Here is a 16,612-nt window from a genome sequence, read left to right on the forward strand (position 1 = left end):
ATGTTAATGAGCAATGGTTGGAGATTTTTGTTCTATGCGTTTACTACCCCCGCTCAAAAAAGAGAAAAAACAAATCCTTGCCCAAAGGATATTATTCAAAAAAATTACTCGTCACTGCAAATTATCCCAGACAATCCGCCCCCCCCCCCCATCCAGAAAATTTCCCGAAGAAAAGAGTCTGTATGTTTCCCAATAACAAATACTATCTGTAAGCAATGGATAAATTACAATATTTAAAGGCAACTTCTACAATGGAGTTCTCTGATTGTTACTGTTACTATTTTACTTCAAATGTAAAACCTAGGTATATAAGTTTTAAAAAGCCTGCCAACTACTTTCTCCTCACTTTGTTTCCCTTGTAAGAATATCGTTTTGAGAAAAGCCAGTCGCACCATAACCCTAAGGAAAAACAGCCGCAAGGGAAAATACCATTGAAAATGGGTTTTACTGGTGCCCTGAGAACATACTTATTCCTCCTCCTTCAGGAGAGACTAGAGCAATGTTTCTTTTTTCAAGTTAATTTTATATAGAAAACAATTACAACCCTAGAATACAAACAAGGCATAATTGTATGAGATTGACCTATAAAACTTTTTGTTTTAAATGTGAGATCCATCCTAGATTTAAAAACAAAGACTTCCGTGTTAAAAATACAAGGCCAAATATTCATTAAATTCCATCTGTTGGGAATTATATTCTGTCAAACTGAAGTTTATTTCCATGCGATTAAAATAGTTTTATGTTAATCTTATTGCTTGTATTTGGAGCAAATGAATTCATTATAAAGGTAGAACGTAAATATAATAGTGAATGAGGCTATGAAGGCCATTTTATTTTCATATGTTCTGTTAATGTTAGTTTCAAGTAACAAATTATGTAATGGAGTTTGTGGGACTACATATGCCATACCACCTCGTATGTTAAACATTTATTTTTTATGTATACTTTGTGCTAACTGCCTAAACATCTAAATAAATCGCCTGCTTCATTTTTTTATAAACTTTGTGTTAGCTCAGTATGAGTTCTTGCTAACACAGATTAAACAAAAAAAAGTTTTCTCGAGTGAGACAAAGAGCGATGAAAAATTAAAATAAACTGAATTTTTTTCTTGAAAATAAAGAAGCCGATGGATATCAACTATTCTTACATTTCGTAGACAGACAGGATACCTAATCAAGAAAGTTTACTGTTGTTTATGCTTGCTGGTAGAAGTGAAAATGATATTGCCATTTGTCTTTGTTCTATTTTTGATAATTGTATTACGTATCCTCAGACATCAGAAAGTTGGTTACGTAATCAGATTCATGTTTTGCCTTAAAATCGAAATCAAATAATGAGCTACATGATGCAAGACCTCCTGAATAAGCATTCACACGTCCAGAATATAATGATTCAGTATATTTTGAGCATGACCCCTCCACGATTCAGGAGTTTGATGTTGTACACTGCGTCATTGAGAAGTCTTTAGAACACAATGAAATATTTTTGCTACTAGATTCGGCAAAAATAAAACCTGGAATTTTTTGACCCCATGACTCATTTTCATTATTTAAATGACCAGGCAGAAGTTCCTTAATTGCGTAAAGACGTTCAAGACCTATAAATATAGCTTAGTGCCATTTTCAAAGGTGAAATAACTACATTTTAAGCAAGGACTATACAGAAAAGTGTTTCTATAAAACTTTGTTTGTGGATACTACTCTTTCTGCAGTGCTGATTACACCATAGGCCAGCCTAAGGAGGCCATTGGTCAGTGTGTCAGCTGTGAATATTGTGGATAGGTTACTGCCTCATGTACCTTCTATTTCAGTAGTTGAGTTGCCAACAGAAAAAACAAAATACTTAGAATCGCTTTACCGTGTCATGCCAGCAGTAGATAAGGCATATGTGAAATGTCTTATTAGAAGTTGAGGCACCTAGTACTTCAGCTAAAATCACAGCGTGTCCCGAAGCAGACACTGCCCTTAATACCCCGAAGATTAAAACCAGAAATCTTAAGAAGATTGTTGCTAAGCCAAACCTCCCACTGATCTTCTCTTAGATTTAGTTCTAAAACTTTCAATTAATTCTCCAAATAAAAAATTGTTTATCAGATGAATACGTTTTGCTGAAAGTCGCATTTCTAATTTTTAATGAGCCAATTCTTTTTAAGCATATCTTCCCTATGTTCCAATATTTTCAGGTGATTTTGCCAAACCGATATTCATTCTGTTATCTCTGGAAAGACTCACCTTAGGCTTATAAAAATAAGCGCAACGATAAAAATGATTTTTCTTCTTAATTATTAAACAGAATCGATACTGAGACCAATTCTGGGATACAAAAGTCAAAATTTTCGGTGGGTGGCGTTTACCCCCCCCCCCACAGGACCCCCTCGAAAAAATGGAGAAAATCTTCCTTCGGAAAATTCCCCTGTAAAAAACCCCTCTCCCCCCCAGGCTGGCTGTTTCCAATCACTTTCGAAATATAAAAAAAGGGCCTGAACTCTAAATTTCTGATCAAATGATCACCCTCCTAAGTTTGCGACTATGATTTGGAGGTGTGGATAAAAAAAGGGGCAGAACTCTCTCCTATAAGGAATAAATGGGGGTTGAATAACATTCTTTACTATCATAATAACAACGTACATCAGAAGTATTCCCAGAAATGATAAGGAAGTAGATATCAATTTCACATTTTTGATACATTTTCAAAATTTCTTTTGCACCCTTCACCCCCCTTCCCCTACAAAAAATCGTGGTTACGACCCTTGGGACCATACCTCAATTTCTACCTCCACGCTTCCCTCATTGGGAGAGTGTATAGTTTCATGGGGATTATTTTACGGGGGAGGGGGTGAACGCCTAGAATTCTTATTCTAAATCATTTGCCATCTAAAAACGGACAGGGGCTTAGTTACTGTATTCTTATGGGAGAGAGGGGGGGGGCAGAGAGGTTGCTATTGAAGTAGGTCCAACAGTTAATGAAACAGTCCTAAAGAAAAGGAACTATTTAACAAACAAGCTACTTGGTGAATTTAAAAACATTACGCCATGCATTATAAATAATACACACATATTCAACAATCATAAATATAAGTGGAGGTCCTTGAATTTTACTAAACTTGTCAGAAACGAGCTGCTGAAGACGACAGTTGTATAGCATAAACAAGCTGTCAGGTGTGAATGTTGTATATGCTCAGGTTTTTTTTTAGCCAGATTCGCCACTATTGCTAAAGTACATATCCCCCTCCGCTTTCCCAAACCCCTACCCTTAGCGTAGGATGCTTGATCTAATAATTGAATCAAGCTCAATTTTTATAGCTCCGGGTATTGCGCTGTTCATTTGGTTATAATTTTGAGTGGATTTTGTCTCTGTAAGATTTGATTTGTTGTACTCAACTTTTAATATACTTGATTTATTGAAATATTATTTATGATTTCTTATTAAACTTATTTGTTTGTGGGTTTGCTGATTTATATTAATAAATAGCTTTGATATAAGTAGGCCGTAAAAAGTCAAAACCAAAATCATGGGCAGCACAACAGTGCTGCCTATTGCACTGCCTATGATACTCTTTTTCATAGAAATTTTGTAACATCTTTTTTTTTCTATTATGCTTCATCATTTTCTATTTTTCTTTATATTCCACGGAAAGGGGATTAATTACCGTGGAGTATTTCCTGAGGTGGTATTTTCCATGGGGCGGGTGTTTTCCGCAAGGGTATTTTCTCGGGGGGGGGGGGGGGGTAGACTGATTTATTATAGTAAAATAGATAAAACAATACAAGTACATGGAATACATCCCAGCTGAGAATGTAACCGAGCAAGAAAAGTAAAAGAAGATGCCTTTACTTTCGTGGTAAAAGTGTGCTTCAATTTAACTGGTTTTGATCTGTAAAGTAATTCTCTAAGCAAATCATATGGTCCTTTTGGTAAAAGAGAAACTAAATAATACTGATTTTTAAACCTAATTACTTCTCCCGTGTTTCTGTGTGAAATCTTAGCCCATGAAGGGAAAGACAATTTAAAGTCCATCTGGTTGGTTCATCTAAGTGAAATTTTAAATCAGAGAAAATAGTTAAGTTTATAAGACACAAGATTATTGACGAAGAGATCCTAAATTTTTTGATGGAGCTTAAAAGAATAATTTTTTACATCTTGCACTTTATTTCAAGCAATAGCTATTTAAACTTTCTAAATTCATTTTATTAACTGATAGCATAGACACAAAGCTGCCGAATCGAAAGCCATGTCTAGTTTCCATTTGTTCTTGTCTAAACTAGTAAATTAAAAAAAATTATCTTATTTCATGCATGTTAAAATTCCTACCAATTAAATGGACTAAATTTGTTTTCTTCCATTTAACAGGAGCGTGGTGGGCTCGTGATATTTCATCTTCATACTCGGACTTTTTCCATAGAGCTAAGACAAAAGAAGATGGCACTTATTCAACAAATGATAATTTGTGGCCATTTGGTGTTCTTAACACTGAGGGTTATAAATCAAAATACTTTTTTGGTGATTTAACTACTAGATATACGGATTTCCCTACTATTACTCTTTCTTCGGTCAAATTTGAGCTCTATACACCGTAAGTACTCTTTTTTTATTAGTGTTTTTTAGTTAATTTTTTTCTGTATGTATTTTAGCCAAAACTTACTTTGTTAAGTTTATTTACTGATGTGAAAGCGACAATATGTTACGATTAATTGTCTATGCACAAAATATTTTGTTGCCTTGTGGCCTTAGAAAATTTGAGTTGGCTTACAATATAAAGTTGAAATGTCTACTATCTTATTAATATGGATTACAATTATTTGGATTAAACTATTAATAGAGTACTTCTTGTTGTACAAAAAAGAAAAAGTACATTAACTTACTTCACATTGTAATTACATGTACCAGAAATGGTTAGAGCTTATCTGGAGGATTTCTAGGGAACCTAAACAAGAATGTCTGTTCATAAGCATCAAAAGAGAGCTCATAGTGATTAAAGCCTCTTCTTTCCTTCCTTGGTAAAAATTACCAACTGCATATTGGTAAACTTAATAGTGTTTACTTAGTAAAGAGCTAAATCTTCACCATTTATGATTCATATGGTGATTATGTTGCAGAAGCAGCTCTTTCGTTTTATCCTGTTATTTTTTCTATTCAACCGATTACTTTTTATAACGAGAAACTGGTAAGGGCCTAACCTCTGTGGTTTTTTATACTTTGCTTGTAACTTAACCCCTATTTAACTCGAAATCGTTCAATTAAACACATTTAACTCAACCTTCGTTCAACTCAACCTCATTCAGGTTAACCCACTTCCAAATCAAACCCAGTTTAACTCAACCCTTATTTAAGTCAATCATTAATGGTCTCAACCACTATCGAGTTACACCCACTGTAACTCAACACTTTAAAATCTAACCTCTATTATTTTCCCTCTCCTGTTCAGTTCAACCCCATGCAACACAACCCTTGTTTTGCCCAAACCTATGCAACGTAATTCCTATTCAGCTCACTCACATTCTGTAGGTTTGCTGTGTTTGACCACGTCTAAAAGAAACATGCTAATATAATATAAGTATCCCTATTTTATGCTATTCCCAAAACATGATGGTAAATATTCTGAGAATGCAACTCCACCTCCACTGATGGTCCCAGAAATAACTCTAACAATATTCTTCTTCATTGCTTTGCCTCTCGTGACACGTTATGTCTTCTTTTTCAACTGATTTTGTCGCATTCTTGACCCAGCGGAGAGCCTTTTGCCAAGAGATATCAATTCAGTTTTTGTGTGAAAATAATATTTAAAAATATTCGAAATCTGGATAGTAGTAGAAGTATATATAATAACCGGATTAAAGGATACTCGCTGTTATTATAAAGCAAGAATTACGTTGCTTAAGTCTTTTCTTTTATTTTTTTTTTTTACATATACTAGGGCTACATCCGGGTCCCTCAAAAGGGATGGGGAGGTATTCGTTGTAAGAAAAGTTATCTTGATTTTGGGAAAAATCTTAAAATAAGGAATCTAATGACGCTAATTTATTTTACTAGAATGTTTAATTTACATATGGTCAGCCACAGCAAATTCCCCCCCCTACCCTATTCATCCTAGCCTAACCTATTGCAGGGGTTAAATTGAAAGTATCTACCGCATCAAGCTATTTCTGTTTGTAATTTAAGTTTAAGTTTGCTGCTTCATTTTCTGCTTTCGGACTCAGACTCTCAAGTGATATTGTATGCACCTCTTAGTTTTCAATAGTTCTCTACTTTCTAAGAAAAAAGATGCAGCCTACGCTTTGCTTCTTTCTTCTTATCCAGCAATATTAAAAAGCTTCTAGTGGCACTAAAATTAGAAGTTGAAGTAATAGGGATTCAATTGCTTTCTTGAACGCTGTTTAATTATTTTTGACACATTACTACATAATATAAATTTAATTGTAATAAAATCAGTTCACTAGACTTGCCATTTTGAAAACTTTTAAAGGATGACAACTTTACTGTCGTAACACAATATCAGAAAAAGAGCAAATAACGACACTACACAAAAAAGTTAAATCCCTGATTCAGTGAAAAATACGCCGGGTCCTTACATGATTCAAAGATAAGCTGTAGCCGTTAAGTAGGCACCTCGTCTGTCCTTCTACTTTCTTCCCGTCAAGTTTCTAGTTGGAACCAATTTTGTGGACCGATTTTAAATCTGTGTGAATGAAAGATAAAGTGGATTATTGGTCTATACAGCTATTTTATTGGCATCTATTGTCCTTTATTATAGTTGGTTTCTACAAGATTGTTAATCGATATGATAGTGGAATCAAAGAACCACAGTAGTTCCTCTTACACCTCTCAGCTCACAACCGAAGAATTTTATAGAAACTAGATGCTTTACATACTGATTCAATAAATAAAATGCCATGATTTTCAATATCATTAAAATTATGAAGAGAAAAGTGGGCACACGACCCTTTCCCCGTCTCCTCCACCTTCCCTAACAGTCTTATAGCAGAAAGGATCGCATTAAACACCCTGTTTAGATGAAAAAAAGATACCCTAACCTTTATCGTGTATGATTTGAGGCAGAAAGTGGGTATGTAGTGCCCACCAGAAAGGTTTACAGGCTATTTTTTATAGATAGGCTCGATATTTATGGTAGAAGTTTTCTGTGGCTTTTTTTTATATCTCTTTCTCTCTCTATCTCAGAAAAATAAACACGCTATCTCTCCCTTTGCCTTTGTCTCAAAGATGAGCTATTGCAGTATTTTGGACCATTAAATAATTTCTACGAGTTATGAAATCAACAGAAAATAGTAAAATTTTAAAATATCCATTAGCTTTTGCACCAAGAAAACAGATCATATGATATACAGGGTGACCCAAAAAGATCCGTACCCATATTTTATTCGATAAGAAATCCATTTTTTAACAAATATCCTTTCTGTTGCAGGACATGAAAAGTGAACCTTTGGATGATTGTTAGCAGCTATAGTTGCCCCAAAAATGTCTTGGACCAACCAGCAGAAGATATTCTCTTTGGAGACCAATTTTGCAACAAAATCATACCAGAGTGTACAAATTCAGTTTCGAAAACTTTTCCATTGTCGCAGCTTTCCACCAAAATTGACGATTATTAGTTGGTTACAAAGTTTAGAAAGCATGGGACTGTTGTGGACTCATGTTCTAAAGCCACAGGGGGAACTTATTCAGGCCGGAAAATATTACTGCAGTGAGGGACTCAGTAGGATGCAACCCTAGGAAATCAGTGCGTAGACGCAGCCAAGAACTCGGAATGACAAGGGAGTGCAAGGACATGCAAGGAATGCAAGGACAGAAGAAAAATTGCTGTAGTAAGGGACTCAGTAGGACGCAGCCGTAGAAAATCAGTGCGTAGACACAGCCAAGGACTCAGAATGACAAAAGAGTCACTGTGGCGTGTTCTTACGTTCAATTGGACAGAGTTTCCTTGCACTATATTTCCTACCTGAATAAGTTCCTCCTATGGCTTTAAAAAATAACTCTACTACATTCCCATGATCACTGCACTTCGTAACCCAACTAACAATCGTGATTTTGGTGGAAAGTTGCGACAATGGAATAGTTTTCGAAACTGAATTTGTACACTCTGGTATGATTTTGTCGCAAAATAGGTCCCCAGGGAGAATATCTTCTGCTGATTGGCCCAAGACATTTTTGGGGCAACTATAGCAGCAAACGATCATCCAAAGGTTCACCTCTCATGTCCTGCAACAGAAAGGACATTTGTTAAAAAATGAATTTTTTATCGAATAAAATATGGGTACGGATCTCAGCTAAACTATCTGAAGCTTGTATGCAGTTTTCACTCAGGCCATTATATTTTATTTAACATAAAATAATGCACTAATAAACTTTCCTATTCTATTTTTAAACTTAAATCCCGGTATTTGGTGATAAACATTCTATAAAGAAATTTGTAAGAACTATTGACAATGAAAATATCTTTGTTGTATATATTAATTTAGCGTAAAAGCTCCATAAGACGCAAAAATAAAAGGTATTTTTATGCCGTTTCAAGTTTCTACTACCATTCACTATGAGGCTGGGTTCAAAACTAGACTAAATTAGTGCCATCTTGCAAGTGTGGCGTGTTTTACCATAATTTGTTTAGCCTTATCATCAGAGGTGTTACATGCACAACGCCTTGGTTTTGTTTCTATACCATCGATTAGACCCTATTGCTGTCCTCTCTCCCTTAGCTTTTGATGCATAATGTTCCAAAAGAGTTTTTTCGTTACAAAAAACTATGCTTCTATTCCTTAAAATAAGTTTCTTGATAAACTCTTCTGACTGAAAATATTTTTTCCTAACACCTATCCAGTTTTGTCACTTATAGAATGCGGTACGAAAACAAATCTACGCTGTGACATTACTCCAAAACTTTAAGCACCAACCCATGTTGGTTTGACCTAAGTCAATATTAAATTAAAAAAACAAGCTTTTTAACGGGAAGTAAGGAGCGACATCAAAACTTAAAACCAACAGAAATTACTTCGTATACGAAAGGGCTGCTTCCTCATCAACACCCCGCTCTTTACGCTAAAGTTTGACTCTTTCTCTTAATTCTACTTTTTAAAACAGTAAAAAACTTTAGCGTAAAGAGCGGGGGCGTTGATGAGGAAGCAGCCCCTTTCATATACAAAGTAATTTCCAGTAATTTTACTTCCCGTTAAAAAAACTTTTTTTTTCGCTGAACATTTTTGAATCAATGCATGTTTTGATTTTGACTCTCTGCAGATAAATAATTAAAACGAAATTTTCATATTTTTTTTTTTGGCTAGTTGGCTTTCTCGTAGTTTTGATCGAGTGATTTTGAGAAAAAAGGAGCGGGGAGGAGGCCTAGTTGCCCTACGATTTTTTGGCTACTTAAAAAGGCAACTAGAACTTTTAATTTTTTACGAAGGTTTATTAGTAAAGGATATATGTAACTTACAAATTAGCTTACGTAACGAACTTCTGCATTGTCATGTTTTTATTAAGTATATGAAGGGATCCACCCCCTCGTCAGTACCTCGCTCTTTAAACTAAAGCTTAGATCTTGTCCCAATTTCTTAAGAATGACCACTGAATCACAAAAGCCGTAGAATAAATAGTTGAAATTGCTAAAAATGCTTTTGCGTAAAGAGTGCGGTATTAGTAGGAGGTGAGCCCATCATACACGTAATAATTTCTGTTCGTTTTAAGTTTTAATGCTTCTCGTTACTTTCAGTTGAAAAAACTGTTTCATATTTATTTTTTCATTGTTTTTTTTTTTAATTAATGCTAGAAAATCCTGCTCTCCCTTCATGAAACTTTTCTTCCCCCATGACAAATTCCTCCAAGGAAAGTTCCCCCAACATATCCTCCTCTTCTCCCCCCCCCTACCTAAAAATCCCCCAGAAAACGTCTGTACTCTTCCAAATAACCATTACTATATGTAAGCACTGGTCACAGTTTTTAGCTTATAGCCCCTTCCACAGGGACCGTAGGGGAGTAAGTCGTCCCCAAAAACATAGTTATGAGGTTTTTTGACTACGCTGAATAAAATGGCTATACCTGAATTTTGATCCGGTGACTTTGGAAAAAAAATTGGCGTGGGAGGGGGCCTTGGTGCCCTCCAATCCTTTTGGTCACTTAAAAAGGCCACTAGAACTTTTAATTTCTGTTAGAATGAGCCTCACAGCAAGATTCTCGGACCACTGGGTTCGATACGATCACCCCTGGGGAAAAAAAACAACAAAAAACAAACAAATTAACACGCACCCGTGATCTGCCTTCTGGCAAAAAATACAAAATTCCACATTTTTGTAGATAGGAGCTTGAAACTTCTACAATCGGGTTCTCTGATACGCTGAATCTGATGGTGTGATTTTCGTTAAGATTCTATGACTTTTAGGGGTTATTTCCTCCTATTTTCTAAAATAAGGCAAATTTTCTCAGGCTCGTAACTTTTGATGGGAAAGACTAAACTTGATGAAACTTGTATATTTAAAATCAGCATTAAAATGCAATTCTTTTGATTTAGCTATTGGTATCAAAATTTCATATTTAGAGTTTGGTTACTATTAAGCCGGGTCGCTCCTTACTACAGTTCGTTACCACGAACTGATTGATTGCTAATAATTATAAAATGTGCTTTCCAAAAAAGAGATTTTCTAAAGAAATACTGAAAAAAAACCCATCAAATCATAAAGTGAGCAGAAATGAAATTGAATAGTAATATAAGTTGAAAACAAATAGAAATTGATAAGGGAAAAACAAAAAATAAATGAAAACAGACAAAATCAATAAAACCAAAAATAAACGGAAATTAAAGTAAAAAACCTATGAAACATAAAGATAACAGATACTGCTATAGGTAAATAGATGAGTTCTAGAACAAAAGTAAAGTAAAATGAGCAACCATGGCAAATGTAAAGTGAAGAGAAATTACTACAAATACAGAAATAGCGACCACCTACCTAAACCTCGTAAAGGTTAGAGTGTCATGTATACTTTTCAAAATTATATTTATTTTGAACGATGTTGTTTTTGTTTGTTAAAAAGCCAACAACAACAAAAATTAGACCAAAATCTAGAATAGAGAAAAGAAAGAAAATTATGACTAATTATTCTTACAGTTTTTAATCAGATTTTACATTTTTGAATAAACACTTTTCATCAAAACTTGTCTTTTATTCTATTCCATAAAAATATATAAGAAATTGGTGAACAACTGAAACTTTAAAAAAAAATTGTAGTTTTTGAAGCAAATTATTTAGTTTGAATATGCGAATCAATAAATGATTTAATAAATAATATCAATACATTTGAAAACAAACTCCTTTAAAAGAAAGACAAATTTAACCCAAATTTAAGGCCCATCCTACTAATAGAAAAGGATTAACTATTAAAATATAATGCAATGAATTCCAGAAATCATCAGAAATTGTTTTTTTTTATTCTAATAAAGATAAAAGAGAAACTGTTTAAAATAGGCTGTGTTTCAATAAAACGCAACTTATAATCTTTTCTTAAGAAAGTCTACACGGGAGGAGGGGTAGGGTGCACTTCTATTGTTTAAGGTGATTTCTGCTTGTTTGGGTTTCAATTTATTATGCGTTCTAGTTTCGTTAGTTTTAGAGTTCTTCTATCCATTTATAGCAGTATATAGTTCCAGCAAAATCAGTTTTCTAGCGACTGTGAAGGATGAGAACAAAAATTTCTAGTCTTATGCTACTTCATCTGCGGTGAAGATGTAGTCTCATGCGGTTACTATTGGATGCTAGTCTGTTTATTACTACCTAGCACTCCAACTCACTTTTTTGTCTGCTCTAAAGGTTCTCAAGAGCCTCCTTGATTCAGACTTGGTCATCAGGAATGACATAAATAGTTTTCTATATAGTTTTTAATTGGTTCAGGGTCTTATCTGATTATTCTATTCAAAAAATTTCAGTCTCAAAGGAATTTGAAAATTTCCCAAGTTATAGCTCGCAACTTCTTTATCCTTATCAAGGGCATTATTATATACCCCCTTCCCATATTTTCAATGTGTTTGCAGTCCATCTATATCAGAAGTTATTGTCTTATTTTTGTGGAGCAGTGTGATTTCCTGCTCCATTTTATTTTTGCCTTTAAACTCAGATGTAATTTCCTTACAAAATTTGTCATTGGGTGAATATTGTCCCTGGGTATCTATAGCTCCTTGTATTTAGAGGTAGTGAGCTTTCGCTGTAAATCCGCGTCATTCCATTTTTGACTGCGTAGTTCCTGTTTTTGAGTCGAATGTTCATCGGCCTCCGGAGTGATAGCACTTTTATTGCTTCTTCCTCTAGAAAACTTTCTATAAATTTAAGTCCTAGACATAGTTCCATTTATGCTGTGGAAGATTTGTAGTAATCGAGGCAGAGGAGCCTTGAACCTTTATTAAAAGTTGTTACTTATCTCTGAATTTGAGTCAAGCTGACCCAGATCACTACACCATAAGACTAAGCCGTCTTGGCTGAGTGGTTGGCGCGTTGGCGTGGGAATTCTGTGTCCAAGGGGCACGGGTTCAATCCCAGTTGTGACCAATTATTTAGTTTGGGACGGGGGTCAGTGGTGTGACTCTGTAAGCTCAGCCAGAGTCGACCAAGCCCTAAATGGGTACCTGGAAAAATCTAGGGAAGGTTAGCAGGGAGGGTGTGTGAAAGCACAGGATGGTTGGCCCCCAGCCCCCCATTGCACTTCCTGGCTGAAGGGCCATGAAACGGAGATCAGCACTGCCGGTTTGGACTTTAAGGGTCTAGCGCCGTCTTACTTACTTTTACTTTTTTACTTACTAGATCGCTACATCATACTACAGCATTGGTCAAATTCCCGTCTTATTAAATCCCCGTATATTGTTACCTGATCTTATTTGGAGCTAGGCCCCTGGTTTTTCCCACCATTCTATGGCAATGGGCAAGGGAAAATATTGTTTCCCGAGCTTTCTCTTCATAGTGGCCTATCTAGGTCATCTGATGGTCAATTGTGATCCCCAAATGTTTTGTCAGTTTTTTAGAGCAATCAGGAGACTCCAGAATTTGAAGTGAGAAGAGCAGTTCAATGCCTTTTACATTTCACTCTTCTCAAGACCAAAATGCAGCTTATACTTTTGCACTCATATCTGAATCGTATTAACATGTGCTTTCATAGTTCAAAAAGGTTTCTCAGACACATACCTCGAAAGAGAGACAGTAGATCATCAGTATATTCCTGAATGCACCCAGAATGACTTTCAAATATATTCAAGAGATCATTCATAATAAGGCTCCATATATACCATGAACTCACTCCTCCTTAAGGCTAGCCTTTCAAAATAGCTTTTGATTTTTTTGAACTTCTTTAGCTCCACATGTACATGATCTGGGATTTGAATGAAGTTTTTTTTTTCTAACCTTAGTTGCTCTTGTCTTTAGTTATAATGTTAGGCCCCTAACGCTGATTTTCAGTTAAATGTCCTTTTTCTGTTATTTATTATTTAGCTCTATACCTATTCTTGTCATTTTGCACAAGAATCTTCTTATGTCTGTATGAATAAGCCAGCCAAATAAGATAGAATGAAAATTCAGCTAGACAGTCAGCCAGGCAAACTTTTTGGAAAAATTTTGTCCAATTAATTGAGAAAGTTTATTCAGGTATTCTTTGTCGTGACGGCCAGTAGATCGGGCAGAATATTAAAGTGACCCCCCGTTCAGAAGCTGCTGTGGTTTTCGATGTTCTATTTTTAAGTCTTTCTTTTTTTATACGTGGGGCATAATAGAAAGTTCTTCCAATTTAATACTTTTTCCGGCTTGTGTTCAGGATCTGGAAGTTGCACCAAGATATTTGTTTTAAAATAACTCATCTCCTATTTTTATGGGGATATCTTATGTGATAGTATATTCTTTGGTTTTTGGAGTACGGGTAAGAGATTGTTCAGTTACACCGGTGAAATACCCCTTCCCTTTTGTACCTGTTTTTTAGATTGGAAGCAGAGTGAAATTTTTCTCTCGTAGTCAATGCTATAGGATTGAAGGAAAGGCAGAAAAGGCAGCACTTTTCTGAGTACGATGCACCGTTAATTTAAATACATGAATTGAGCAGACTGTTTGGTATAATCTTCAAACTTAAAGAGTGTTGCTGGCAAATTATTCAGAATTTGCTGTGATTTGGGAAGGAAGATAGGAAGTTTGTCCCTTACGGGTAACTACCGGTACGGAGGTCATGATTTCGACAGTTTAAAGGAAACCTGTCACGTGGAAGAAACAACTAACATCTGAGCTAGAAATATTGAATTTAGTGAAACTAGGTGGTTTCACCTGTGTATTGTATATTCTAGCTAATTCATAACAAAGATTTTCTTGCGTCTTAATAAATTTACATGTACTTTTCACCTATAGACTATTCGCAGTAGAAGTTTAGAGATTTATTTTGCATTTCGGTGATATTTTCAATGTGAATTAACTTTCAAAAACTGTTTCTACGCTAAAAGTTTTCAAAGAAAAATAAGGAGCTACATTAAACTAGAGATAAGCAGAAATAAAGTCAAATAATTTTTCAAGGGTAAAGTACCAGAAATCACCACCAATAAATAAATGAAGCTTAATACGAACATAAATAATAACAAATAACCAAGTTAAACTCAAAACGAGCAAAAACTAAAAGGAGTAGGGCTGACACCCCCCTCCCTCCGTGCCTTCTAAAGAACAGAACATAAATTGTACTTAGTTTCTTAGGTGATTTATAGTAGTTTTACGCTTAGAAAATCATTTTACTTTATATTTCTGTTCATCTATAGCTTAATTTAGCTCTTTACTTTTTCGCATAAAGTAGATCATAAATCACCTCTGTTTATGATTTCAGTCCCCCTCCCATTAAATGTTAACAAGACGGCCAAATGTGCAAACACTCAACCATTGTATTCCAGCGGTAAAAATCTTTATTTTTGGAGTAGGCAGCCCTTTCGAAATTAAATAAGAAAAACAAGTTTTTTTTAACGGAAAGTAAGGAGCGACATTAAAACTTAAAACGACCAAAGATTATTTTGTAAATTAAAGGGGCTGCTTCCTCATCAGCGCCCCACTCTTTACGCTAAAGTTTGACTCTTTCTCTTAACTCTACTTTTTAAAACAGTAAAAAAACTTTAGCGTAATGAGCGGGGCGTTGATGAGGAAGCAGCCCCTTTCATTCACGAAATAATCTTTGTTCGTTTTAAGTTTTAATGTCGCTCCTTACTTTTCTTTAAAAAACTTAACCCCTCTTTTTTATTTAATTTCTGGACGTTTTTAAATCAATGTATGTTTTGATTTTGGCTCTCCGCAGATGAATAATTAAAACGGAATTTGCATAATTGTGTTTTTGGCTAATTGCCTTTCTTATAGTTTTGATCGAATGATTTTGAGAAGCAAAAGAAGCGGGGGAGGAGGCCTAGTTGCCCTCCAAATTTTTGGTTACTTAAAAAAGGCAACTAGAATTTTTAATTTTTATGAACCTTTTTATTAGTAAAAGATATGCGTAACTCAAAAATTAGCTTACGTAACGAACTTCTGTATTCTCATGTTTTTATTACGTATATGAAGGGGTTCACCCCCTCGTCAGTACCTCGCTCTTTACACTAAAGCTTAAATTTTGTCCCAATTTCTTAAGAATGACCTCTGAATCACAAAAGCCGTAGAATAAATAGTTGAAATTACTAAAAATGCTTTAGCGTAAAGAACGAGGTATTAGGAGGAGGTGAGCCCATCATATGCGAAATAATTTTTGTTCGTTTTAAGTTTAAATGCTTCTTCTTACTTTCAGTTGAAAAAACTTTTTCATATTTATTTTTTCATTGTTTTTTTTAATGATGCTAGAGAATCCTGCGATCCCATGACAAATTCCTCCAAGGAAAGTTTCCCCAACATATCCCCCTCTTCTCAGCCCCCCACCCAACCTAAAAATCCCCCAGAAAACGTCTATACACTTCCAAATAACCATTACTATATGTAAGCACCTGGTCAAAGTTTGTAACTTGTGGCCCCTCCCACGGGGACTGTGGGGGAGTAAGTCGTCCCCAAAGACATAGTTATTAGGTTTTCGACTACGCTGAATAAAATGGCTATCTCAGAATTTTAATCCGATGACATTGGGAAAATGATTAGCGTGGGAGGGGGCCTAGGTGCCCTCCAATTTTTTGGTCACTTAAAAAGGGCACTAGAACTTTTCATTTCCGTTAGAATGAGTCCTTTCGCAAGATTCTAGGACCACTGGGTCGATACGATCACCCCTGGAAAAAAAACAAAAAAAAAAGAACAAACACGCATCCGTGATCTGCCTTCTGGCAAAAAATGCAAAATTCCACATTTTTGTAGATGGGAAATTGAAACTTCTACAACAGGGTTCTCGCTGAATACGATACGCTGAATCTGATGGTGTTATTTTCGTTAAGATTCTATGACTTTTAGGGGTTGTTTTCCCCTATTTTCTAAAATAAGGCGAATTTTCTCAGGCTCGTAACTTTTGATGGGTAGTACTAAACTTGATTAAAATTATATATTTAAAATCAGCATTAAAATGCAATTCTTATAATGTAGCTATTGATATCAAAATTCCATTTTTTTAGAGTTTTGGTTATTATTGAGCCGGGTCGCTCCTAACTACAGTT

At 35.1% G+C, this 16,612-nt stretch overlaps 1 protein-coding gene across 1 annotated transcript in view; it reads left to right on the plus strand.

Annotated features, from left to right (window-relative positions):
- Nucleotides 1-16,612, plus strand: part of LOC136029633 (pancreatic lipase-related protein 2-like) — a 111,448-nt gene that overhangs the window by 71,179 nt on the left and 23,657 nt on the right. Inside the window, exon 3 of the mRNA XM_065708134.1 lies at nt 4,351-4,573. Within this exon, the coding sequence (XP_065564206.1) occupies nt 4,351-4,573 (223 nt within the window). The remainder of the gene's footprint in view (nt 1-4,350; nt 4,574-16,612) is intronic.

The sequence above is a fragment of the Artemia franciscana genome, chromosome 7, assembly GCF_032884065.1.
Source record: "Artemia franciscana chromosome 7, ASM3288406v1, whole genome shotgun sequence".
NCBI lineage: Eukaryota > Metazoa > Arthropoda > Branchiopoda > Anostraca > Artemiidae > Artemia > Artemia franciscana.